Here is a 27,051-nt window from a genome sequence, read left to right on the forward strand (position 1 = left end):
ATATCAGCACACTCGCGTTTCCGTGCACGTTTTCATTTCGGGAAGATTTGTAGTGTGCTAAATTTCTTTGCCGTTTCGTTTGAAACGAGTTACGATGCAAGCGAGCCGAGCTGTAAATCAGACATGCTGGAAAAAGCGAAGCAGGAATAAAACCTGGTTGGGAGGTCGTCGCGAAAACACCGCTCACGTTCACGTACGCAATCTTCGTGGTGTTTGTTTTTTCTTTGGTTTTTTTTGGAAGGATGGGAGAACGTCGAGGAAACTCACACGGACCCGAGGAGACGGCAACCCGAGCTCGTTCATCTGTTTGTAATTACGAGCGGCGTTATAAAATTACTCTCCTGACATCAGCTGGCATGCGAGCAGACACGGCTACTTGTGATCATATAAAGAGAAAATGCGGATTGCAAGACGTTAACAGTGGGGCGACAGTGATAATTAGTCCGTTACATGGGATTAAAACCAGAATTTTTTGCGGTAAAGGCTGACGAAAGAAAGGAAGGTAGAAGGCTGGAGATTTGTGGTTAAGTCAGAGGAGATAAAAAATTTGGATCATAAGGTTGTGAGTTCAAATCCAAACTAGACTCCTGACTCTTGGGCCCCTAAGCAAGGCCCTTAACCCCATAGCTGCTCAAGTGTGCAAATGAGTCGCTCTAAATGAGGGCATCTGCCAAACTGGCAAAAACAGCCACAAAGACAGAGATCGAAAGAGACAAAGAAAGAGACTTCAGAGGAATTGTCCATCTGAAAACCCTCCAGGTTCACACCTTGGCTGAAAGGAAACAGAGCGATGGACGAAACCACGCTTTCAGACGAGCGCCGATCTGCTTTCGAGCGACAACTTATTCAAATGTTGCTTTATTTAAAACCTGTGTGCACCCCTGGTTCGTTGTCATGCCAACACACAAATGTTTTCCTCCTTTTCATGCGTGTGTGTGTGTGTGTAAGAACATGGAAGGAGTGATTGAACTGACAGGCCTTAAAGTATGAAAATGTTTTCTGTTTATACTTTGATCATTTTGATTCGCGATTTTTGTAGTTTTTCAAGTATTCAGTCGTTACTCGTAATGAGACGTTGCTGCGAGCTGTTAAATTCTCCTCAACGCGCTCGGAGAACGAGAGAGATGGCGCGCGAGAGACCGAAATAGAAGAGGCAGAGACAATGCTGCACAGGTATTTTCCTCTGGGGCATGTGAAGAAGAAAAAAAAGACAACCTGACAGGTGTGGAAAGAACATTCCTCCTCTTCTCTCTCTCTCTCTCTCTCTTTCTCTTCAGAATAGGTGTGCGGGTGCTGGAGACCTGCCAAGGAGCCAAGAGAGGCGTGTTTTTGATTCGAGCAGCGGATCTGAGGGAGGCAAAAAGAGATATGAGGAAGGAGAGAGAGAGAGAAAAAGGGAGCGCACTGATGAAAAGCAGCGGATGAATGCGGGCTAATTACACTGTCGCAGAAACGGAGGGAGAAAAAGATTAAGGAAGAGTGAGCTCAAATGTCAGGTGTGCCAGTGAACTGCAAACTTGGTATCCGGTTGAGTCATTTGGACGAATCAGTTCGGGTTGAGTGGTTGGGGTGAAGTGGTTCAGGTTGAGTTGTGCGAGTTGAGTTATGAGTATTGGTGGAGTTTTTCGGGTTGTGTTAAAAGGGATTTGGTTAGTTGGGTTGAGTTCATTTGGTTTGTACATGTTGAGTTGAAAGGGGTTTGTTTGTATGGTGGAGTTGTATGAGATGGCTAAAGTTGTTTGGGTTAGGTGGAGTTGTATGAGATGGGTGGAGTTGTTTGGGTTAGGTGGAGTTGTATAAGATGGGTGGAGTTGTATAAGATGGGTGGAGTTGTTTGGGTTAGGTGGAGTTGTATGAGATGGGTGGAGTTGTATGGGGTGGGTGGAGTTGTATGGGGTGGGTGGAGTTGTATGGGTTGGTTTGCATGTCCATTGTTAAAATCGTGAATTAAAAAGAGCTGAATCCCAAACAAAATCTTGTTAACTTAATTAGTTTCCTACATTGTGTACAGTATATTAGCACAATAAAAGTCTTGCTGCTTTATAAACAGACTTTAACTTTATATAATTTACTGTAGGGAATCAGAAATCAGTGTAGTGAATGACTGAAGTAAATCCGAACGCTGACTCACATTAATGAGGATTTATCAATGCAGTAAAGTTAAACTTGCGCTTATACGGAGGCTTACAAAAGGTTCCCACTCGCAAATATCTTACATAACGGACCTCGCGTTTCAATCTATCCTATTTCATCAGTTTTTAGGTATTGAGTGAAATCAGAGTGAAAACCAGAAAGCTCATTTACATTTTCTCCCTCATCGCCCACGAGACGCCCACGAGACGCCCACAACCTCAGCATGCAAATTACCGCTGGTTATTCGGCGTGTTGGTAAATTAGGACCTTTTTTGTTGAGTTGTGTGGGTTGGGATGTATTGGTATGGGAGGAGCTGTATGGAGTGAGGTGTATAGGTGGAGTTATATGAATTGCTTTAAATTGGTATGGGTGGAGTGGTATTGATTGAGGTGTTTAGGAATGTTTGGATTTGTATGGAGTGAGGTGTATGGGTATGGAGTGAGGTGTATGGGTGGAGTGGTATGGGTTAAGATGTATGGGTATGGGTGGAATTGTATGGAGTGAGGTGTATGGGTATGGAGTGAGGTGTATGGGTATGGGTCGAGTTTTGTGTGTGTGTGCGTGCAAACAGTGTTTCTACAACTGGCAGGAACAGGAAAAACAAAGCATCAGGAGAAAACAGACACACTGGACGGGGGAGTTTGGGGGCGGGGCAGGGGTGGTGAGCTGGACCGGCGTGAGAGTGAATTAGTAATGAGACAGTGAGCAAACCAGCAGACTGAGCAGGACGGAGCCACGCTGACCCACATTCTACACCTGCACGCTCAATACACACACACACACACACACACACACACACACACACACAGAGTCTGTGCCGACAGAGTATGAAAGGAATGCAGTGCACAGACTGTAGAGTCGAGTTCACACATCACGCTCAAATACAGGGGCAGCGTCTCCTTTACTGTAGTAGTAATAATGATAATAATGATAATGATGATAATGATAATTATCATTATTATAAAGCATATTTCATGCCGTGTGTGTGTGTGCACAGTTGTGTGGTGGTCATGGGTGCAAAAACTTCAAAAACATTTTACAGTATGTCTTTTTCTTTCTTAAAAAAAAAAAAAAAAAAAAAAAAAAAGAAAGAGGCAGCAGAATTCCCATGTGGGTTATGTCATATAAGCCGAGAGTCTTTCTCTCTTTTTCTCTTTCATTTTCTTTCTCTCTCTCTCTCTCTCTCTCTCTCTCTCTCTCTCTCTCTCTCTCTCTCTCTCTCTCTCTCTCTCTCTCTCTCTCTTTTCCATTTTTTTCCCCACCACCTGAAATTCTCATCATTTTAAACAAGTAAAGTCTGTCTCTCAGGGAAAATTGCCCACATACATAGTAGAAAATTGACCATGAGGTGTGTGTGTGTGTGTGTGTGAGTGAAAAGTAGCCCATAAAAAATGAGCAATAGCACTCTGTCCTCCAGACTTCCTTCCCAGCAGAGACATAAACACATGCATGCATGCCTAGACAGACACGCGTGTCCGGACACACGCAGCGCGAGTACATTCTCCGTTTCTCACACACACACACACACACACACACAGTCAGTTTCTGAGTCACGTTTATTTATCTATTTTTATAACACGTGTTTTTATAAACGCCAGCACGTGTGCAGTTTTTATTTCTTTCCGTTTATAACCACACTTTTCCAACAAATTCCAACAACCCCCCTCCCCCATAAAACCCCCACAGACACACAGATATCTAATGAATGCAGCCGCATACGTGCTGGAGAACTCTGATCTAATTAGTCTGAAAGGATCCAGTTCAGCAGTAATGAAATCACTCACACACACACACACACACACACACACACACACACACACACACACACACACACACACACCAGAAAGATGTTCAAGAATGCCTACATAATTTAGTGTGTTCTCTCGACCGCAAATCCAGAGGCGTCTTGTAAGTGCGCTAACATCTGTCTCACACATTTGCCCCGCTGCACAGTACCCCTTCGTAAGGCAGCGTTTTAATGTAATGATCTCGATGCGTCACGGCGTCAGGGATCCGTTGTACGTCTGAAACCGTATTGCGTCAGTTTTCCTTATAGGGGTGTTACAGTACATGTATTCGAACCGAACCCTTTTGCTACAGGACCTTCGGTGTGGTCCACACATGTCCCGAACGCAATCCTTGTTTTACGTCACCCTCAGGAACATATTAAGTGGCGGACCGCAAGTTCGTTTAATCTCCACTACGAGCGCAGTGTCAGTCACTGCTCGATCCGTACCAGAAACACAGTTCTCAGTTTCACTGCATGAAATCCGTGCCAAGTTCAAGTTTTAATTCCTGGCAATTCCACGTATCGAAGGAGTAAATAAATGAATAAATGCAGGATGGAAGGAATTAATTAATAAATACATTTAAAAAAATAATAATAATACCGTAATTTCCAGACTATAAAGCGCAACCATATATAAGCCGCACCCACTGAATTTGACAAAGATTTTTATTTTGAACATAAATAAGCTGCACCTGTCTATAAGCCTGTCACAGGCTTTACACAGGCTTTAACGAAAGACAGTGTCTGTTACACGGTGTAACGGGTGAAATATGTTGTGGCTCCTTTAAGAGCAGAGCGCCATTTTGGGAATACCGGTGAAAGCTTTTCTCCCGATGCCGTGCAGCTCAGAACACAGGTGAGGTGCGTTGTTTCGTTTTTGTTCGGAAATTTCATTGGTCTAATGTTATGTCGCTCAGTTTTTTGGCTTGAAGTTTGTGAAACCGGGAAAAACCCAGGAAAAATCCATAAATTTGCCGCTTCGTTGTTTAAGCCGCGGGGTTCAAAACGTAGGAAAAAAGTAGCGGCTTATAGTCCGGAAAATACGGTAATAACTATGGTGTTTTTTTTTTAAATGCAGACATTTGCTAAAGTGTCCTGAAATAAGTAGAACAGTAAACTAGAACATATATTAAATATTAAATGTGAAAAAACACAAATATCTTAACTTTAATTTATTTTTACATTGATTTAATTGTATACAATTAGAATACAATATAATAGAAGTCTATAGCTTTCATTTGATTTATTCTATTTTATTTAGATTTATTTTGTTTATTTTAACCTAGCAGGTTTAATATGTAATCTCTTGGTATTCACAAACGTTAATAATAATAATAATAATTAATAAATATTATTATCATATATATCATATGTACCGAAATTGAGCCGTACGATCGGATCCGTGAATTTTGTGTACCCTTACACCCCTGTTTGATACACAACTTGACCTAAAGCCTCAGATTGTCGATCCATAGAACGCTGCATTTGAGGCGAACTAAACGCCCGTCATTTAACCCGACTGTTTACAAGAAAAAAAAAGATGCCCAAAGGGATATGGCTGCCATGGCAACTTGATCTCGTGAAGCCTTTCCAAATATTCTGCCATGTTCTGTAAGTGCAAGCTGCAGATTTGCCGTGGCTACTGTCAGGAAAATGCGCCAAGACTGTCGGTGTCACGCGTGTAGGAAATGTCAAAGTTTGTACACTAAATCTCTCACAAGTCGTCACAGAGAGACTCAGATGAGATAAAAAAAAATACACAGTTCTGTGGTGGAAAACCTACAGACTGTTAGACACTGGAGACTTCTTTCCTTAAACAACAACAACTTCTTCATCCGTCTCCATATCACTCTGTCCTCTACATTTGCCTTTTTCAAGCCAACCCCCTGCATGTCTTCCCTTACCACATCCATAATCCTCCTCCTCGGCCTTTCCTTTTTCTACCCCATATACCCCATGTCTTTCCTCTGCACATCACCAAACCATCACAATCGCTCCTCTCTCACCTAAAAAAAAAAAAAAAACCTTTCTTTTTGTCCTTCCGGAAATGTCTCGGAAATGTGACTGTGCATCATTTCTAATCTCTCGCTCTCTCATCTGTGTTTAACGTTACAGTGCTTCCCACTTGCTCTCCTTTGGACTTCCACTGTGACAACGGGAAGTGTATCCGCCGCTCGTGGGTGTGCGACGGAGACAACGACTGCGAGGACGATTCAGACGAGCAGGACTGCCGTGAGTATTTAAATTTTTATTATTACTATTATTTTGGACGCTGTAAAAGTCTAGTGAAAGTTATGGGGGAGGCGCATTTCTTCTTTGTTGTAAACCACAGCGATCAGTTTAGCCGCCCCAGGGCTCTACATGTGGCAAAACACGAAGGGGCAAGAGATCAGGTTTTTCTTGCAAATTACACCTGACTTAAGGGAAATTTGGGGTTTGCCCTTTGACCTCGTGGTTTTACACACTTCCTTCGAGTGCCTCTGGCTGCATGCGCCAAGCAAGTGTGCGAGTGTTTTTTTTCCCCCCTTTATTTGGTATGTAGAAGCAGCAATGAACAGATTACAGGTAAAGAGAAATGTTCCTGTGCTCTATGTTCCACTTGAACTCCTTGTGTCACTGGGAAGCCCTGATCTGAAGAAACGAGTGCTGGAGAAGGAAAATGCAACGCTTGCGCTCTTGCACAAGTTAATTAAAAAAAATTGTGTGTGTGTGTGTGTGTGTGTGTGTGTGTGTGTGTGTGTGTGTGTGTGTGTGTGTGTGTGTATCCTCTAAAGGATCAAAACTCTCTCCAGTGTTTTTGTTGTTTTTTTTTTGGTCGTGAGCACCATTGTTATCCAGCATTGCCTCCTGGGCATGGAATTCACCAGAGCTGCACAGGTTGTTGCTTGGATCCTTTTTCACTCCTCCATAATGACATCACGGAGCTGCTAGATGTAAGACACATGGTGCTTCTCCACCTTCCATTTGAGGATCCCCACAGGTGCTCAATAGGGTTCAGATCTGGAGACATACTTGGCCACTCAATCACCTTCACCTTCCTCAACAAATTTGACGGTGTGTTTGAGGTCGTAATTTATGTTGAAAAACTGCCGTTCTGCCCGATTTCTGAAAGGAGGGCATCAAGTTCTTCTTCAGAATGTCTAATGAACCGCAGATCCCCTGTACCAGGAGCACTCATGCAGCCCCAGACCATGATGCTACCACCACCATGCTTGATTGTAGGCAAGACACCATTTTTCTTGGTACTCCACACATGCTGGACAGCATCTGAGCCCAACAACTTTATCTTAGTCTCATCAGACCACAGGACATGGTTCCAGTAATTCATGCTTTTTGCTCTCAGCAAACTGTTTGCAGGCTTTCTTGTGAGCCAGCTTCAGAAAAGAAGACGGCCATGCACACACACACACACACACACACACACACACACACACACACACACACACACACACACACACACACACACACACACGCGCGCACACATTAAACCAACACACATGTATATGTGTAGTGGTCAGCTCCTAGCTCATTTACAGTCACAACCCCTCTAAATGATCAGGCCCTACACTGGGGTAAAAAAAAAAAAATGCACGAGTGACCTATATATTTTTTTTTTCCCCCGAATCCAAAGTTCCGACGTGTAGACACTCGAGTGGCTCTCACCTCCTTCACCATTTAAAGCCGCCGGGTCTGCAGAGAGATTTATGAATTTTTTATTTGAATGCCTCGTAAATCACATCTCCCTTTGCCTTTATTATTTAAAGCTGTCTCTCTATCTCTCTTGTGCTCGCTCTCTCTCTCTCTCTCTCTCTCTCTCTCTCTCTCTCATCATGTGTGCATGAGTGTGGGTTTAAGGCTCAACTGGCAACTTTTCATCTAATACCACATTGTAAGTTTGACGCGTAAAAAAGCTTTTTTGCTTTGATTTGAACACACACAAACACACACTAGTGCACAATTTTAAAGCAATTAAACAGATATGTTCTTATTGATCCCTGAGAAACGCAGCATTGAGTATGAGTTATGTGTGTTCTTTTATTACTTAGTCAATCCGACTTCCCTGGACGTGAAGACGAAACATGTAATTTGTACTGCACATGTGCGAAAACTCAGATTTCTTTCCTCGCAACTGAAAAATTCGCTGCCACTTGCTGTTATTGCCAACGTTTTTATGACAGTCTATGTGGATTCTTTTGCATTTTATCCAAAGGAGAAATTCCTTGACAATTCCGCACAATGAGGGAGTGAACGAATGAAAGACAGAAGGAACGAATTTATTTATGAATAAATAAACTGAATACATAAATAAGTAAATGTATGCTTTTTAAGAAATAAAAGATTTTAGTTCAAGTATGCTGAAATAAGAAGTTAAGTAGTGCATATAAAAAAAAAAAAATAATAATATATATATATAAATATATAGTTTAATAACGTAAAAAACAGACTTACGCAAGAGTTGTTTTGTCTTAATGGGGTCTAACAAATGTAGACTATTTAAAAAAAAAAATTTCATTGATTTTATTTAATTAGAATTGTATTTTTTAGCACATTAAATCATTATAATAAAAGAAAAGTCTATGGCATTAATTTGGTTCCATTTTATTTGGATATATATATATATATATATAATCATTTCTTTTATTTTTTTTAATCAAGCAGGCATTTTATTTATTTTTTATATTTATTTATTATATTTAATAGTTAAAAAAACAAAACTGTTAACTGTTGTTCACAAATGTTAATAATAATAATAAAACAACAACAAGCAATTTTATGTTTTGCATTTCTTCCAGCTTACTGTATAGAAATGTAACCGAACCGTGACTTAAAACCCAAAGTATGTACCAAACCATGAATTTTGTGTAACGTTATACCCCTAATCCATACTCTTTTGCAGAGTGAAAGAGTATTGGAATGATAGGAATGTGTATACTATCGGCAGAGGTAACAGTAGAGCTGTTCATGTCCCCGGTGCAGGTTTAAAGCAGTGATTAAATATTTTTCTAGAATCAAGACTGACCTGTAGATAAATAAAAACAAAGCCTCACTGAAAGCCATTAAAGCAGAAGCTGCCAATTTCCTGACCAATCTTTCACTCACACACACACACACACACACACACACACACACACACACACACACACACACTCATCCATTCCTATTAGCTTCAGCACACACTTCCTTTGATTCATCAGCACCTCTCCTTCTCTCTCTCTCTTTCTCTCTATTTTCTTTCCTCTTCTAACTCAAACATGATAAAGGTCAAAGGTCGCACCCTGCTCAGGTCTTACATAACCTCCAGGCAAGGTCATTGTGGTGGTGGCGGCAGCAGAAGGACAGCAGATGAGTTTCCTTTTACCCCTTTATTCACCCCTCCCTCCATGTAAATGCACAATAAGAACAGAAAAGAAAGAAACTGACAAGAGAAATCCCTCATTCTTCTTATATATTTAAAAACAGACAGATGAAAGTAAAGCAAATAATTGGAAGGAAGTAGGAAAAGCAAATAGAAAAGGGGGACGAATGAACAAAAACTGCCGGAGCAAGGGACAGAGAAATGAGCGTTAGAAATGCGAGAGAAAGCGAGAAGAAGAAAATGAATAAAAAAGGAGAGTTCAAATAAGAGGGAATAAAGCAATTAGAAGTGAGAGCGAGGAAGAAAGTGAATCTGTGACATCAAACGTGCATCTGTGGTTGTGTGCGCACGCATGCTGGTTTAACTTGCCTCGTCGGTTAAATGCTTTTTATTTGATGTAACTGATCCACTTCACGGCGTAAACGCTGACGCTGTGAACCCCACTCTCATAGCGAGCTGCACTGTTGTGTTTGGAGTGTTCAGTACCAGCCAATAGTTTACACACACCTTTTCTTTCAGTAGTGGATTTTACTAATACTGGTCGCTTGCTTGGATTGTAGTTGCCGATAAGCGATTAATCAACCGATACTGGATAAAAATAAATAAAAATAACCATAACACTGCATGTTAGGGTGAATACTGTTTTGCAAAAAAATGTAATAAATAAATATACATCATAAAAAAAGTTCTAAATGAAATGAATACAAATATATTAATTATATTAATAAATATAGAGGAAAATAAGACATTCAAACTGAAACAAAAAGACTCCAAATAAATGCAAACTGTTGCATCCAAAAATAAATGATTCTTCCGTTCTTTTACTGTATAACGCAACTCGGAAAAACTATCTGTATGGATTTTTCCCGATAGTTCCAGCAATCAACTATAGGTGCCAATGAATCGGCAAAACTCAGTCACCCTCTAATTTTCAACATTCTACCTTAATACTGAATATATCCAAACTATGAACGAACACGTAGGGAATTATGTAATAAACAAAAACGTGTCAAACAACCCAGAATTTATATTTTAGATTGTCCAAATTAGCTACAGTCAGCTTTAATGACAGCTTGGCAAACTCTCATCCGATTCACGAGGTAGTCACCAAAGAAACCATCTCTTAGGAAGAAAAACAAGCTGGAGACTTGCTTGGGCCAAGAAACACAAGGAATTCACATTAGAACACTAGAAGTAGAAGAGTGAACAGACGGTTCCTGAATGTGTGGTTCTCACCGTGAACCATGGATGAGGAGGTTTGATGGAACAGGGTTGTTTCGGTGATGACACTTTTTTGAGGGCGCATTCAATCAGCATGGCAAACCCAGCATTGTACAGCGACATAGTGGACTTAGTGAGACTATCATTTGTTTTCCAACAAGACAAATACCTCAAACACACCTCTTGGTTATGCAAGCGCTATTTGTCCAGGTGACCTGGCCTCCACAATCTCCCAATCTAAATCCAATTGAGACGTTTAGGGATGAGTTAGACTGGAAAAAAAGTAAATGAAAAGCAGCCAACAAGCACTTAGCATCTCTGGGAACTCCTTGAAGATTGTTTGAAAACCATTCACATGAGGCTCACTGAGAGACGTATGCAGAGCTGTCCTCAAAGCAAAACTCTGAATAATGGAAAATATAAAACGTTCTTTTTTTGTTGACTGCATAATTCCATATTTGATAATTTCAATGTCTTCAGTAATAAAATACAATGTTGAAACCAAATTAAAATAAAACCATTGTATAATTAGGTGTATGCAACCTTTTGGCTGGTAGTGTACGTTTTTAGACAGGCACATCTATAGTTTCTCCTTCATCGTCCTCAAAACAATAGCATTAAAACCACGAGATGTCGAGTTCCCCTTCGTGCTCCTAAAACAGCTTTGACCCATCACACAAGGACTCCACAAGACCCACCGATGATCAATCTGACTTAGTTCAGATACGAGTTATCCGGAATTTAGAGGGTTGGACTAGAGACATGCACCCGACGCAAAAGAGTCCCAAATGCAGGATGCGACAGGGGTATGGTGAAAACAGGCTTTAATAAAGAAACAAACTGAGCAATGGGCAAGGCAAAAACACAGTCCAAAAACAGTCCAGGGTCCAAACCAGAAGCCGAGCAGAACAGGGGTCAGGAACAGGAACCAGAGCAGGCAGGGTGGCAATATTCTCAGTGACTTTGGAAGCTGGTGAGATAATCTGATCCTTAGCTAAAGTCTTGGTGTCCTTAAATCCTGGGAGTCGTGGGAAAAAGGGCAAGATGGCCGCCGACCCAGAAGTGCGCGCCGTGTGGCCGGAAGATCCTGACACTCGTGTGGGTTGCATAAAATAATTCGAGAGACTCCTGCGGTCTTAAAAATATATATATTTTTTAAAATAAATGACTACAAACAAATAAACTGTGCTGTATCTATAGCACAAAAGCAACAATGGCAACTAAAATAAAATAAAACGGTTTACAGGCACAAGGCCGCAAGCGAACTCTCATGGGTGGTAGACTACTGGAGCGCACTGAGGCACAACGTCTGAAGCGCAAGACAGAGGGGAATCGCCGAGTGCTACAGATTTCACTTCATTATTAAAGAAAGGAACATACAACACAACAAAACCTTGGCCTGTTTTTTTATTAATTTCTTTTTTATATAAGATATCGTTTCAGTTGATGGTCTATGTTCTGCAAAGTGCCTTGTTTCTGTCCATGTTCATCATAAAGCAATCTTTGCATTGAAAATAAAACTAACATATATTTTTGCGAGAGCGGGACTAAGAAATCCGTCCCGTGCACGTCTCTGGGTTGGACACACCTACAACACCTACAACTGTTGTCTTGCTCCTCAAAGCATTCAACAACTTTTGCAATGAATGGTGAAGAGTAGTCCTGCTGAAATTCGCCACTGTAGTTGCCATGAAGGAGTGTACTTTCTGCAACAATGTTTAATGTTTGTAATGCAAATAAAAATGGGTTTCATCGGCCCAAGCCGTCTTTTTCCATTCCTTCATGGGTTGCTTCTAAAACCTTCATGCCCACTATAGGAGCTTTTAGTGGTGTACAGCGGTCAGCATGGGGACTTTTGTGTTACAGGGGACCATGGTGGATCTTTCATTCTTATAAAAAAAAACAAAAAAAAAAAAAAACATGAATGTTCTAGCAAAGCAACAGAATTAGAACAAATAGAATTAGCTTAGCAGTTCTAACTAGCATTAATAGCACAGAAAGAAGAGAGTGCGCTGTGTATGTGGGCGGGTACCCTTCAGTACACTGTCCAAGTTTTTTGTTTATTAGTCGCTAACTCTAATGTAATTCTGGGATTGGCTTCTCTATCTGTGTGTGTGTGGGTGTGTGTAGCTCCTCGGGAATGCGAGGAGGACGAGTTTCACTGTCAGAATGGTTACTGCATCCGCAGCCTGTGGCACTGCGATGGAGACAATGACTGTGGAGACAACAGTGATGAACAATGCGGTGAGTTTCACACACTTTCTAAATCTGTGTGTGTGTGTGTGTGTGTGTGTGTGTGTGTGTGTGTGTTTTTTATGTACATTATATCAAATACACTTCCCTGTAATTGATGTTGTAGTTTAAACTCGTCTATGAAAGTGAAAAGTGTCAACTTGAGCACACTGTTGGTTTTGCGTTGCTGGGTTGCCAGGTCTGCATAAATGGTTCACTTCTTTTGTGTGTGCTTCTCGATCATACTTATAACTCTGTGTGTGTGTGTGTGTGTGTGTGTGTGTGTGTGTGTGTGTGTGTGTGTGTGTGTGTGTGTGTGTGTGTGTGTGTGTGAGACCAGACCTAAGGAAGTGTTCCGATAAGGAATTCCGCTGCTCGGATGGGAGCTGTATAGCTGAGCACTGGTACTGTGACGGAGACACTGACTGTAAAGACGGAACGGACGAGGAGAACTGCCGTAAGTGTGTGTGTGAGAGAGAGATCTATAGAGTTGAATCAGCTGCTTTTTGACACGCCCCATTCCTGTATATAGACGGCACGGCTGGTGGGTGTGTGTGTGTGTGTTTGAGCAATGGCAGGTATTTGTGTGTCAGCAGGATGTTCCTTAACCAGCTGTGAAATGCATATCACATAAGATGCTTTTTGTGTGTGTGTAGCCGCAGACGTCATGGCTGCTACGTGCAGTGTGGAAGAGTTCCAGTGTGCGTACGGTCGCTGCATCCTGGACATTTACCACTGCGATGGAGACGATGACTGTGGAGACTGGTCCGATGAGTCTGACTGCTGTAAGGACGCCTTAATGGCTCTGCCCCCTTTCACACCAGTCACAGACACTTAGTCAGCGTCCACAAGTCCCTGTCTGTTGGTTTCCTCACACATATTAATTCAAACATAATCTCCTTTCATGACCCTATCAATAAATCCAGTTTATTTCCCACTGATTTGTGATGTCAGGAGGGACGGCTGTGGCGTGAAGTGAGAGTGGCACGTAGTAATGCTTTATCAATTGCACTTTAGATAAAAACACACACACAGTTTAAGCCTGTTGTTATTGCTGATCAATCCAACATTTCAGCTGTTTGAAAAGTTTTGTTTGTATTCTGTGATTTTGTGGTGTGTGTGTGTAGCCTCTCACCAGCCGTGCCGTACAGCAGAGTTCATGTGTAACAGTGGGATGTGCGTCAACGCTGGATGGCGATGTGATGGAGAGTACGACTGTGATGACCAATCAGACGAGAACAACTGCAGTAAGTGTGTGTGTGTGTGTGTGTGTGTGTGTGTGCGCGCACTTTTATATTTGTTTGTAAGGAGAGCCAGTGATCGAGATCAAACGTGATTGTGTTAATCGTGTGTGTGTGTGTGTCTGTGTCTCCCTGCCCTAGCGGTACCTGTTTGTATGGCTGAACAGTTCCGTTGTGCGTCTGGTCGCTGTGTGCGGTTGTCATGGAGATGTGATGGTGAAGATGACTGCACTGATGGCAGCGATGAAGAGGGCTGTGACAAAAATGGTATACGCATTCTCTCTCTCTCGCTCTCGCTCTCTCTCTCACTTACACACACACATACACACACATTTTTCCATCTAAATAAAACTTTCTTTTCTGTTCTCTCTGTTCCTCCTCTTCCTGCTCCTCTTTTTCGTTTCCTCGTCTGTAGGTTCGGTTCCTTCCTGTGCATCAGATCAGTTCCAGTGTGGAAACGGTCGCTGCATTGGCCAGCGAAAGGTGTGTAACGATGTCAACGACTGTGGGGACGGAACCGACGAACATCCGCACCAGGAATGTCGTAAGGACACACACGCGCACACGCTCACACACACTATAAATGCAATTTATTTAATAATCCACATTTATTTGATGATTTCGTGCCACAGTGTATGTTGAATTCAGTATCACAAACTTTGGTGTGTGTGTGTGTGTGTGTGTGTGTGTGTGTAGGACCCCGCTCTACCGAGGGGAACTGTAATGTAGGGAACGGCGGCTGCTCTCAGAAGTGTCAGATGTCTCGAGGTTTGGTTCAGTGCAGCTGCCACACGGGCTACAGACTGAGAGAGGACGGCAAAATCTGCCAAGGTAAGGAGAGATAGAGAAAGCGCGAGAGAGAGAGACACCGACAGAAAAAGTGTGAGAAAGAGAGATATAGCGAATAGACATTAAGTGAGAGAGAGAGAATGTATAGAGTGAGAGTGAGACAGACATGGATAGAATGTGTAAGAAGGAGACAAATAGACAAAGTGAAAGGGAGTGATGAAAGGAGAGAGAGAGAGAGAGAGAGAGAGAGAGAGAGAGAGAGAGAGAGAGAGAGAGAGAGAGAGATGGATAAAATGTGTGAGAGACAGAGTGAAAGAGTGAGATAGAGATGAAAAGAAACAATGACAGAGACAGACGAATAAAAAGGATGTGAGTGAGATGGATAGAGAGGAAGTGAGAGATAATAGAGAGGGGGAGACAGAGAGAGAGACTGACAGATAAACTGACAGAGTGAAAGAGAGAGAGAGACGGATTGAGAGAGAGAGATGGGAATAGGTATGGCGTGAAGGCGAGTAAAACGGAGAGACAGATAACAAGAGTGAGGGTAGAGAGAGTGAGAGAGGTTTAAAGAGAGTGAGAGATTAAGACAGACAGAGAGAATGAGAGAGAGACAAATATACAGATTGAGAGACTGATCGAGAGAGTGAGCAAGAGAGAAATAAAGAGATTGAGAGAGGAAAAGAGATACACAGAAATATTGATTGAGAGAGAGAGAGAGAGAGAGAGAGAGAGAGAGAGAGAGATTTTTTCCCCCCCAAATTCTTGAAACTCGCATTGAGACAGTTTATATTGTGTTACAGCGCACCTCTGTTCACATCACTGGTGCAGACACATAAGACTCATAAACCTGCCAGATGTTCACACGTCTGTGTCCCAGCTGTCTAATTTCACTCACCTGTGACTGAGAGCTGAAACCTCTCTTTCTTTTTTGGACTTCTCTAGATGTGGATGAGTGTGCTGAGGAAGGTTACTGCAGTCAGGGCTGTACCAACACAGAGGGGGGCTTCCACTGCTGGTGTGTTCAGGGTTACGAACTCCGACCTGACAAACGCAGCTGCAAAGCTCTGGGTGAGTTTTTACAGCACTTCTCCAACACGCTTGTAAAAGTTGTTATTTATCGAACAACCAGATTCTGATTGATTAGATGGTAAAAGTGGGCGTGGCCCTACGGGTTCGTCTTACCTGATACCTCTTAAGTCTCCAAATGAAGCGAATGCAAGAAAGAAATCTTGTACGATGCTTATCCCTGATCCGTATGAGACACGGTGGAGCCCAGGCATGGAATTGTCTCGTAATGTCCCGTATTCAGATCCGCTTCCTCACTTTCCTTCTTTCAAATTCTGCGGTGCCTCATTTTCGTTATTGATCAGGCCTCTAAATGTTCCTATTAAAGTGTCACGCCCATCTTTTTTCTTTTATTTATCCGCGTGACGATTTCCTCAGGCCCAGAGCCGGTGCTGTTGTTTGCGAATCGGATCGATATCCGTCAAGTTCTGCCTCACCGCTCCGAGTACACGCTGCTGCTGAACAACCTGGAGAACGCCATCGCGCTCGACTTCCACCACAGCAGGGAGCTGGTGTTCTGGTCCGACGTCACGCTCGACCGCATCATGAAGGCCAACCTGAACGGCAGCAACGTGGAGGAGGTGGTGTCCACTGGCCTCGAGAGTCCAGGTACACCACACACACACACACACACACACACACACACACACACACACACATCAGACGAAACAAATTATTAATTAATTCGTTTATTTGATTTTAGCATAGTTTTGCAGGTCTTATAACATATATTTTTATATATAATAAAATAAAACTTTTGAAGCTTAATTGACTAACTTTTGTAATATCTTTTTTTTTTTTTAACCCGTACAGGGGGTCTGGCAATAGACTGGATCCACGATAAGCTCTACTGGACCGACTCGGGGACGTCACGTATCGAGGTCGCCAACCTTGACGGCTCACACCGTAAAGTGCTGATCTGGGAGAGCATGGAGAAACCCCGCGCTATTGCCCTGCACCCCATCGAAGGGTAAAATTCACGACACCGAACACCGAACAATTAGGGGGGTCTCAAAACTTCACAGATCGGTACGTACCTCGGTTCTTAAGTCGCGTTTCGGAAGAAATGCAAAACTTAATATTGCTTGTCGTTGTTTTATTAACACAGTTTAACACCGTTAGAACAAATGCAATTAATGCAATATACTTTTTTATTTTATTGGGTATACACAGATCAGGCATAACATTAAGACCACCGGCCTAATATTGTATCGGTCCACACTTTTGCTGCCAAAACGGTCCCGTCCTCAGCAATCTGAGCTACAGAAGATCGTCTGTTGTCCGGGGCCAGCCTTCACTCCCCACGTGCATCGATTAGTGTAATTCAATCACCAGTCATAATGTTATAATGTCATAATGTTATGCCTGGTGGGTGTATATCCACCCACAGTGACACTGCGCTACTGGATCCGTACTGGATACGATTTGTATTGCGCATGTGAGAAAACTCAGCTGTTTGGTCAGCACATGCGCATATTCTGTGATTCCTGCCATTGCCCATGTTTTTACGACAGTCTAGCGATATGAATACAGTGGACCCTTGGTTTACGAATGTAATTCGTTCCAGACAAGTATACAGATCATCATACGTATAATTTCCCCATAAAAAATAATGTAAATTCCGATAATGCGTTCCAGGACCCAGATAATATTTATATAAAATTACACATACGTTACAATATACAGTAATACAGTATAATACATTTATAGATGATTTTTGTTGTATTACTGTATATTGTAACAATAAAAATCTGAAATTTAAAGAAAAAAAGTCAGTGTTGACTTTGGAGGAGAGTGGACGTGCAGGTGTGAGGGAGACGAGGCGGAGTGAAGGATAAGGTTTACTGCTAGGAAGGAGGGGATCCCCTGATGTCGGGAATGCTTTCACTATCTTCTAATAAAATTTCTTGGCACAATGTTCGTATAACAAAGCTGCATACGTATAACGAGACAAAATTTCTCAAATATTTTTGTTCGTATAACAAAACGTATGTACAGCAGGGCGTTCGTCAAATGAGGTTCCACTGTAAATGCTTAATTTGATCAATATAATAAAAAGTGTTTCGAATGTCCTGTACCGAAAAGGTTCTGTAACAAGTGTACCGTTACACGCCTACCGAACTGTTTTCACAGAGGCTGCTGCATATAAAATATGTCCTTACATACACCAACAAAGAAGTAGGGTTGCAAAATTTCAGTGATTTTCAAGACTGGAAACCTTCTATGGGAATTAACAGGAATTAACTGGGAAATTACACAATTCCACCTTAGCCAATAACAGGGAACTTAAATGTAGTTGGGAAAAAAAAAATCACAAGCACTGCGCATTTCTCCATAACATAACATTGATCATTTCTTCCGTCACACCAAAAAAAATGAAAAAAGCTCCATCTTGGCGAGCATTCACGCAAATTACATAAATATGACATCTATTTATGTTTAAAACTTCTCTGTGTACTGTGCAAAAAAATAGTAATTGAAGTCAAAAATTTCTGATTAATATTTCCTCAAATTTCTAATCAATTATTTTAAATTCCTGTAAATTCCCATAAATTCCAATACATTCTTGGTAAGCTTCCAACTAACCCAAATTCCCTAAGATGAAGTTCCCATGGGCAGTTTTTGAAAATTTATTGGGAATTTTCTGCCCCTTGGACCTGATAAAAAAGTTACTATAGAGGTTTGTCCAGATTTTACAAGCCTGAAGTTCACGCACATGTTGTATTGGTGCAGTTTGGGCAATGTACTGATCCATCAGAGCAAAATATCCGAGAATATGAACATCTCAAATTTCGAACCCCTTATTTAATTTTCATATTTTCTACAGAAAGATTTACTGGACGGACTGGGGAAACACGCCTCGGATCGAGTATGCCAACATGGACGGCTCGGGACGCAAGATCATCGCCGATACCAATCTGTTCTGGCCCAACGGACTCACCATCGATTATGCCGGCCACCGCATGTACTGGGTGGACGCCAAGCACCACGTGATCGAGAGAGCTGACCTGGACGGAAAAAACCGCAAAGCCGTCATCAGCCAGGGTCTGTACACACAACCCAGAAACCTTTAATATGAAGTATACTTTTAAATATAGGCGAAAATCATGCCTGCTCTATAGACGCTCTATAGACGCTCTATAGACGCTCTATAGACGCTCTATAGACACACTATGGCCATATAAGGGCCAGGGGGGCGGAGCTTTTGTAAAATATATAGGGGCGGATTGGAATTGCACCATTAAATCATACATAATAAGAAATCCTGTCGTCTACTCATCTATCCGTTACTCGTTTATCAGTTATACTATAAATATTATTTATTTATAGATATTTATTATATAATATAAATATTTTATTTATACAACACTACTTCTTTTTGCTTGAGATCATTCAAGAAGTCTTAAAAAAAAAAAAAGTCTAAAATAAAAATAATAAAAGGTTTTAAAAAGTCTTAGTTTAGCGATACCTCACTTGGAAAAAAAAATGAATTTAGGGCTTGGTTAAGGCCAGTTGCTAACAACGTGCGTGTGTGTTTTTGATGTAATATCGGTATTAAATTTAATTTTTAATGCTTTTAAAAAGTCTTCAATTTGACTTTTTTGTGAAACCTGCAGAAACCCTTTAATATTATAATAATAATTGACAACTTTAAAGAAACTTCAAGGGTACGAACATAGCATTCACTTTCAGCTGATTCAAGTGTGTGGGGTGAGAGAGAGGGAAATGCCCCGACCATTCTTCATACTGAAGTTATTTCGGGAGCAGGATGGTTGTCGTAGTTAAAATATGGAACAGACGGAAGATTATATCATGAAGGGAAGTGAACTAAATTAATCCTGAGAGCCGGACACTGGCTGTCTTTGTTTTTCGCTTTGACCCTCCGCTGTAATCAAATTTGATAAAAATACGCACACATACACACACACAGCCGCACAGGCTATGGTTATGAAATGTAACACAAAAAATGCACTTAATAATGTTGCATAAATTGGGAAAAAATAAAGATGAAATCATCATCAGCTTGAGATTTTTCTAGACTTTACTCCGTTTGTGGCATTTTGTGATACATTCCATATCTCGCTCTCTCTCTCTCACACACACACACACACACACACACACACACACACACACACACACACACACAGACGTAATGCATGCTGCGTTAGTGGAAAAGTAGGGTTTTTTTTGTTTTATTTTTTGGGTGGGGGGGTGGATGGGGTTAGGTGCCTGGTTTGGCAGTATAAGTTTGAATCATAAAGTTGAACCACATTGGCTTTATTTCATGGCCTTATTTCAGCTCGGATCACACACTAAATATTCCACTAGTGAACACGTAGAGCTTCTGCACTAATTAATGTGTATTCTGTTCAAATGAACAGACGGCCCTGAAGATAACACCCGAGTTTGGTAATAGTTATTTATTTTCATTTTATTATTTTTTTTAAATGAATAAAAAATGATATATTAGTGTTATTGTTAATCTTAAATTGATGAATTGACTGTCTTATAAGTGTGTGTGCTGGGAGTGGGTGTGTGTGCTGGGAGTGGGTGTGCGGATGTGTTTGTGGCAGCATAGAGAGAAATCATATTTATGTAATGCAACAGGAGTCTGCATGCAGAGAAAAGGGGTGGAGCTGATGGCACTAAAGAGGGGCGGAGTTTCCGCACACATTCACGTCAAGTTTTTGAATCGAACAAGGAGAGAGCGAGCGTAAACGAGTGTTTGTGTGCGTTCTAGTCGGTAGGCTTATTTGTGTGCAAGATCCTTTTTTTTTCCCTGCAGCTGAACTCCAGACATGCATGACAGTGTAAGACAAGGGTTTCAGAGCGAAGTGAAAAATGTAAGGACGGAGAGATGGCAGGATAAAGGAATGAGTGCGCACCCGCAGGAGCACGAGGAAACTCTGAGAAAAGAGCAGAGGGAGAGCTCAAGTCCAACCATGCGTCACGTTACTGACAGATAAGATCACAAAAATAACCACCTGGATAGAGGACACAGAGAGAGAGAAAAAGAGAGAGAGAGAGAAGAAAAGGGTGTTTTCACACTTGCTTGAACCTCTGGGTATGTTCTGACTGCTATCGCTGTAATCCAAACTCTGGGATCACGCTGCAGGTCGATCAGGAACAAAACCCTCACGTTCACAGTTCATGCTTCACCTGTGGAACGCTTTTGATAATGCTTTAGATCAGGGGTCCCCAAACTATGTCCCAATTTAAAACTCCCCTTTAAACAATACCAGAAAAAAATGTATTTAAAATGTTTCACTCCTATTTTATTATATTGCATTTGATAATAAAGTTTGAGGCACCGATAGTTAGATAGATAGATTGCTGGAATTGTCGGCTATCGGCAAAAATCCATAACGATAGTTTTTCCGGGCCGCTGTCATTGTGAGAGCTGCCTCTAGAGGCAAATCACTGAAGCCACATGCTGTTTGTTTTACACTGCTTAATTTATAATGTACGAGTTATATAATTATATTTATTTCCTTTAGCACATTTTCATGATTCTTTTTTTTTTTTTTTTTGTAATAAAGTTCAGTACTATTTTACATGCGTTATGGTTTTTTTTTTTTTATCCAATCATTTGGTTAATTGGTTATCAGCAAATAGGATCCAACCTGGCTCTTGGAATCGGTTTGACCTCTAATTATTAACATACCCTAATTATTTGTTCAATTCAATCAACCATATGCATATGTATGTAATTGTTTTTATTTCGATGGCAATGAATAGGAAAACCTGTCATCATGATAGTAATAATGCTATATTAATAGGTGATATATCACTTGAAAAGTAATGCAAATTTTTCTGTATGGTGCTGAACAAAATAATAAACTACTCTAGCATTAGGAGGCATAATAAATATTTTAAATCATAATAAAATCTCACTGGTAGTCACTCCGGCCCATGTCTTTTTCTGTTACAGACTGACCCCCCTCCCCATTAAAGAAAGGAAAAATTATGTGGCCCTCATAGAAAAACAATTGGGGACCCCTGCTGTAGATAAACGTTGACGGGAAGTGTACAGAGTACAAATAAACCGGGTTCTCTCTGAATATTGCACGAAACCTAGTTATTTTAAATATAATCGTCCTTTCGGTAGACAATCTAAGAATGCCCTGTGTACACGGAGTGCGATTGGAGACGAAAATAACGCTCGTTAGCAAAGGAACAAGGACACGCGTGCATGATGTAAGCGTCGCGTGTTGTCTCTGTTCTGTGTGGATAGAATTCCCACAGTGTATTAAAGAAGGTCGGTCAATCGCGTTTGTATTTCCGACGCCTTTTTTCCTCTCTCGCCTTATTCCCAATCACGCACACACACGACCTTCATGTCATCTTCTTTCTCTCCCACTTTTTTCAGGTTTGTCTGTCCCTTTTTTTTTACTCACTCTTACACTCATCTATGTGTGGCTGTGTGGCTTTTTTCAGGCCTCCCGCACCCGTTTGCCATCACGGTGTTTGAGGACAGTTTGTACTGGACCGACTGGCACACCAAGAGCATCAACAGCGCCAATAAGTTCACTGGCAAGAACCAGGAAATCATCCGCAACAAACTGCACTTTCCAATGGACATCCACACGTTGCACCCACAGAGGCAACCCGCAGGTGATACATGCTCACTCTCACACACACACACACACACACACTCACACACTCCCCTAAATATATTCATTACGTGGTACTTATTATATTAATAAATGTAATATAGCGCTCTCCGTGCAGTGCGTAAAAACAAACAGCAAGTGGCGTCAGTGAGTCGCCTCTAGAGGCCGCTCTTGTAATGACATCGGACCGGAAAAACCCTGGGTATAGATTTTTGTCTATGGCCATTGGTTCCATCAATTAATTATCGATGCTGCTTAGCGGTGCCACAGACTGCTCGGATCACATTACGGTTTTTGAGTCACAGATCGGATAATTTTTTTAATCAGGAAAAAAACGGAAGGAGAAAAATGAAATTAGCTTTTCAATTATTTCATGTTATTTAAATAATTGATTGATCAAGTTCTGTTCCTCTGCTAGCCATTGTCGTTGATTGATTAACACGTCCCATTCACATTAACACAGGACTGCTCTGTGTAGTTTTGCAATACCAACAGGAACTGTCTTTCACTCTGCGATCGCTAATAAAATGTAAGATTAATCCGCGGGTCACGTGCGTGCCGGACCGCGAGTCAGGATCACGGATCAACCGCGATCCGTTTAATAATTGCTGCAGCACTTAACCCGGGTTTCAGCATCAGATTATCACCCGTCATTCCGAACCCTGTCAAATCTTTCTCAAAACATGACGATCCTCTAACACTAGGCAATTTGCGAAAACGCAAGCGCACTCTCGAGATAATGGTGGCAATTTTCTGGCTGCAGAAGTGACACTTTGATAAGAAAGAGAGACGTTTGGAGTCTTCGTGAGTGAGTGGGGGGTAAAAGAGGACATGGCGAATACCGGTGCTCCGAAGCATACTTGATGTAATAAAGGATACAGTAGCTGTAATTCCTGCGCTGGTTATATCCGGGCAGTGTCCTTTTTTGTCCTGTCCGCTTTTATTTGGACGTTTTGTGAATTTGGTGCCGGATTTTCGGCTGCGCAGTAGCCCAGATTCGAATCAAAATCGAGCCAGGAATTCCATACTGACGTGAGATCCATGGCAGAAAATGTGCACACTAGGGGTGACCCCGAATAGTCGATGCTTTGATAAGAGGAGCCTGATTCGACCAAATCTCGCAGTCGAATCATTGCAGAGGTGCTATTAAACGAGGATCGTGCCATTTTTGGTTATATGGGGGTGCGCAATGTCCGTTTTCAACTAGAACTACAGATTTTTTCTCAATATACAGCCCATTATGATAATGCGGTAAATAAAAATGTGAAAAGAAAGAAGCTTGTTAAACGGCGGTAAACCACGTCTGGGAGATTCTTTAAAGGTATATTCTGTTCTAATGAAATTCTGTAAATAAATTTTGGATTCTTTTGTACAATCCAAATCTTGTGGCCTTTCTGCAGTAATTTATTAATTAATTTATTTATTTATTTTTACTTTACAGTTATTGTATGTATGTGAATTCACATTTTCTTTTACATCTTCGTGTGATGTTCTTTACATCGTGGCTTTGAAATGCTACGAGGAATAGTTTTACGACTACCAGGTGTCAGTGTCATCGTAGAGTTTCTCTCATTCTCTCCTGCAACGTTTGATAAGGAAAGCGAACCTCAGCCATCAGAAGCCACCTGCTCTACTGTTCGATTTATTTCCCCCTCATCTTCAACATTTCTCTCTCTCTCTCTCTCTCTCTCTCTCTCTCTCTCTCTCTCTCTCTCTCTCTCTCTCTCTCTCTCTCTCTCTCTCTCTCTCTCTCTTTGTTCAGGAGGACGTAATCGATGTGGCTCTAATAACGGCGGCTGTAGTCACCTGTGTCTCCCGAGCAACAAGGCGTATTCTTGCGCCTGTCCCACCGGCTTCAGGAAAGTGGACCAGCACAACTGTGCCCTGAGTGAGCGTCACATTTTGCTGTTTAACCTGCAATAATCATCTTTGGGATTTCAGAGCCACTTAACAAAGTTGAAGCGCACAGGCGTACTCGTGTTTTTGCCACGTCGAGTAAATTTTTTTCTTTTTTAAATCATAAAAAATTATGAGAATAAAGTCATAGTAATTTTTTTTTTTATGCTTTTATTTCATTATTTTTACATTTATTGGTATGATTATTGGACTTTAATATTTTGGTTCAGCTCTGTATTATTATTGTTTTTTTTTCAAATTATTACCACTATAATCTCGTAATGCGACGACTTTATTCTCGTACCGCTGCAAATTTGTTCTCGAAATTTCGACTTTGTTATTGTATTGCTGCAACTTTTTACTTGTAGTCGCCGATTTCGAACGATGTCGTAGAATGTAACTTGTAACCGTTCAAAAAATGTTTTTGTGCTGTTTGCTGTGGTGCTGTTGCTGCTCGTATCTGAAGCGCTCACAGGGACCTCTTCGGTCTTTAATTAGGTCTTGACAAGTTCCTGCTTTTTGCCCGAAGGACGGACATCCGTCGCATCAGCTTCGACACCGACGACAAATCGGACGTCGTCGTCCGGCTGGCTGATGTCCGTAACGCCGTGGCACTCGACTGGGACGGCAAGGATGAAAAAATTTACTGGACCGACGTCACCACCGATTCCATCAACCGCGCTCTGTGGAACGGATCGGAACAGGAAGTTAGTGAGAGTTTCAACTCCGTACCGCATTTAATCCGCGATTACATCTGAACACGAGAAACGTGCGCGTTTTAGCGTTTCTTCAGCCTCAAATGCTGGAGTGTCACGTGTCCCTGCGATAGCAATGTACTCCCAAAATATTACACACTACAGTGTTCCTGTGGAAAACGTGACAGGTTTGGTGGAATCACATGACTTTTGATCACATCATCACAAGAATGAAAAAAGTTTGCGGTAATTGTCGCTGGTGCTGTACTGATCGTTATGCAACACTGCCCCCTGCTGTCTGAAATGCACACATCATTAATCATATTTTTTTTTCTTTCTCATTTGATTTAAGATTTGTGACTTTTGCATTTTATGCGTCAGTGTGACCGAATGTCCACCTTCTTGTCCAGGTTGTGGTGGACACCAGTCTGGAAAGTCCAGCTGGCCTCGCCATTGACTGGCTTACACACAAACTCTACTGGACTGACGCAGGTACGTGTTAATGACAAACATATGAGAAACGCTTCCGATCTGCTGATTTAAAATCTGGTTTAGTTATTATGTAAAGTGGTCTGCTTGAGTTTCTTTGGATCAGATTTCGGATATTTCGGTGTCATTTCGGTGGGGCTGAAAACCTTGTGCTTGTGTTTCCCTGTGTTGCCGATCAGGTACAGATCGGATCGAGGTGTCCAATGCGGACGGCAGTATGCGCACCGTGCTTATTTGGGAAAATCTCGATCGGCCTCGAGATATTGTGGTGGACCCTATCGGAGGGTGAGGAAACTAAAACAGCAGTTCAGTTGATCAGGAAATCCAAAATGTCCGCTGTGATGTGAGAGGAGTTTCGAGACTCCTTTTCCACCAGCAATGTTTTTATTTATCATTACATCAAAGATAATATATCAATTGCATATTTTACAAGCACAATTTCCATTAAAAATATTCCTGTTCCTAAGGATACATGATGTATGTCATGATAATTATTTTGCTCAAGCCAGCATTGCAGTAACAAAATCATAAAGTATATTGGTATAATAAATATTTTTGTATGTTTTATATTTTTTTATTTTACTTAGTTTTTAAAGACATTTTAAACAGTATTTAAAAATAAAATATCCATAAAAAATAACATAACACATTTCTGGTATAATTTATGATGATATTGATATTGCATCATTGTAAACTCCAGCAGTGAAACACTACTCTGTTGTTTTCTTTTGTTAGATTCATGTATTGGACAGATTGGGGGGCGAATCCCAAAATCGAGCGTGCCGGCATGGACGCGTCCGATCGCATGGTTATTATCTCCACCAATCTGACGTGGCCTAACGGATTAGCGATCGATTACGAGACGCAGAGGCTTTACTGGGCCGACGCCGGCATGAAGACCATCGAGTTTGGGAACTTCGACGGTTCAGGCAGACAGGTCAAATATTATTGTCAAATATCTGATTGTCGCGGAGTAACGATACACGTACTGCAAAATGTTGTTTATCATGGGAATGTGCGATTTACATGTTTGGGATCAGGGTTTCATTGTTTATGCACTTGCACTGTTCGGACAGCAGAGGTCACAATCTGCACAACCCATAAGAGTTAAAGTCTGTACCGAGTATCCTGGGGCTGATGGCACGTCACATAGATCAGTGGTTCTCAAAGTGTGGGCCGCAGCCCTCTAGTGGGGAATAAAGACATGAATAGTGGGCCGTGATAAACAGCAGGATTTATTTAAATATAGTTCATACACTCGAAGCAGCCATAAACAAACAATTAGGTCATTAATGCAAGTAAATTAAATAATTTATTACTTGTACCGGAAGGAAAAAGTGAAACCATTATGCGAAAATAACAGTTTACTTTCGGCAAGTTTACCGCAGCAGACCAACAACCGCACTTTAACATAGGCATAAAGCATAAGCTGAAATGGTCCATTGTTCTTGCCAAATGCATTTTATTGCACAGATTGTTATTTTAACAAATTAGACATTCTTAAACTTGAAGTCTTTTATTACCATTTTT

General features: G+C 41.4%; 1 protein-coding gene across 7 annotated transcripts in view; it reads left to right on the forward strand.

The window, feature by feature from the left end:
• The window catches only part of lrp4 (low density lipoprotein receptor-related protein 4), an 80,691-nt gene that overhangs the window by 39,438 nt on the left and 14,202 nt on the right, over positions 1 to 27,051 (forward strand). For all 7 annotated transcript variants that reach the window (XM_083558281.1, XM_083558282.1, XM_083558283.1 and 4 more), the window contains exons 3-20: positions 6,039 to 6,155; positions 12,631 to 12,744; positions 13,073 to 13,189; positions 13,389 to 13,517; positions 13,860 to 13,979; positions 14,115 to 14,240; positions 14,389 to 14,517; positions 14,670 to 14,804; positions 15,705 to 15,830; positions 16,206 to 16,436; positions 16,641 to 16,797; positions 18,655 to 18,872; positions 22,266 to 22,442; positions 24,204 to 24,329; positions 24,836 to 25,044; positions 25,443 to 25,524; positions 25,701 to 25,806; positions 26,257 to 26,458. In XM_083558281.1, the coding sequence (XP_083414407.1) occupies positions 6,039 to 6,155; positions 12,631 to 12,744; positions 13,073 to 13,189; positions 13,389 to 13,517; positions 13,860 to 13,979; positions 14,115 to 14,240; positions 14,389 to 14,517; positions 14,670 to 14,804; positions 15,705 to 15,830; positions 16,206 to 16,436; positions 16,641 to 16,797; positions 18,655 to 18,872; positions 22,266 to 22,442; positions 24,204 to 24,329; positions 24,836 to 25,044; positions 25,443 to 25,524; positions 25,701 to 25,806; positions 26,257 to 26,458 (2,621 nt within the window). The remainder of the gene's footprint in view (positions 1 to 6,038; positions 6,156 to 12,630; positions 12,745 to 13,072; positions 13,190 to 13,388; positions 13,518 to 13,859; positions 13,980 to 14,114; positions 14,241 to 14,388; positions 14,518 to 14,669; positions 14,805 to 15,704; positions 15,831 to 16,205; positions 16,437 to 16,640; positions 16,798 to 18,654; positions 18,873 to 22,265; positions 22,443 to 24,203; positions 24,330 to 24,835; positions 25,045 to 25,442; positions 25,525 to 25,700; positions 25,807 to 26,256; positions 26,459 to 27,051) is intronic.

Source organism: Silurus aristotelis, assembly GCF_946808225.1.
Source record: "Silurus aristotelis genome assembly, chromosome: 13".
NCBI lineage: Eukaryota > Metazoa > Chordata > Actinopteri > Siluriformes > Siluridae > Silurus > Silurus aristotelis.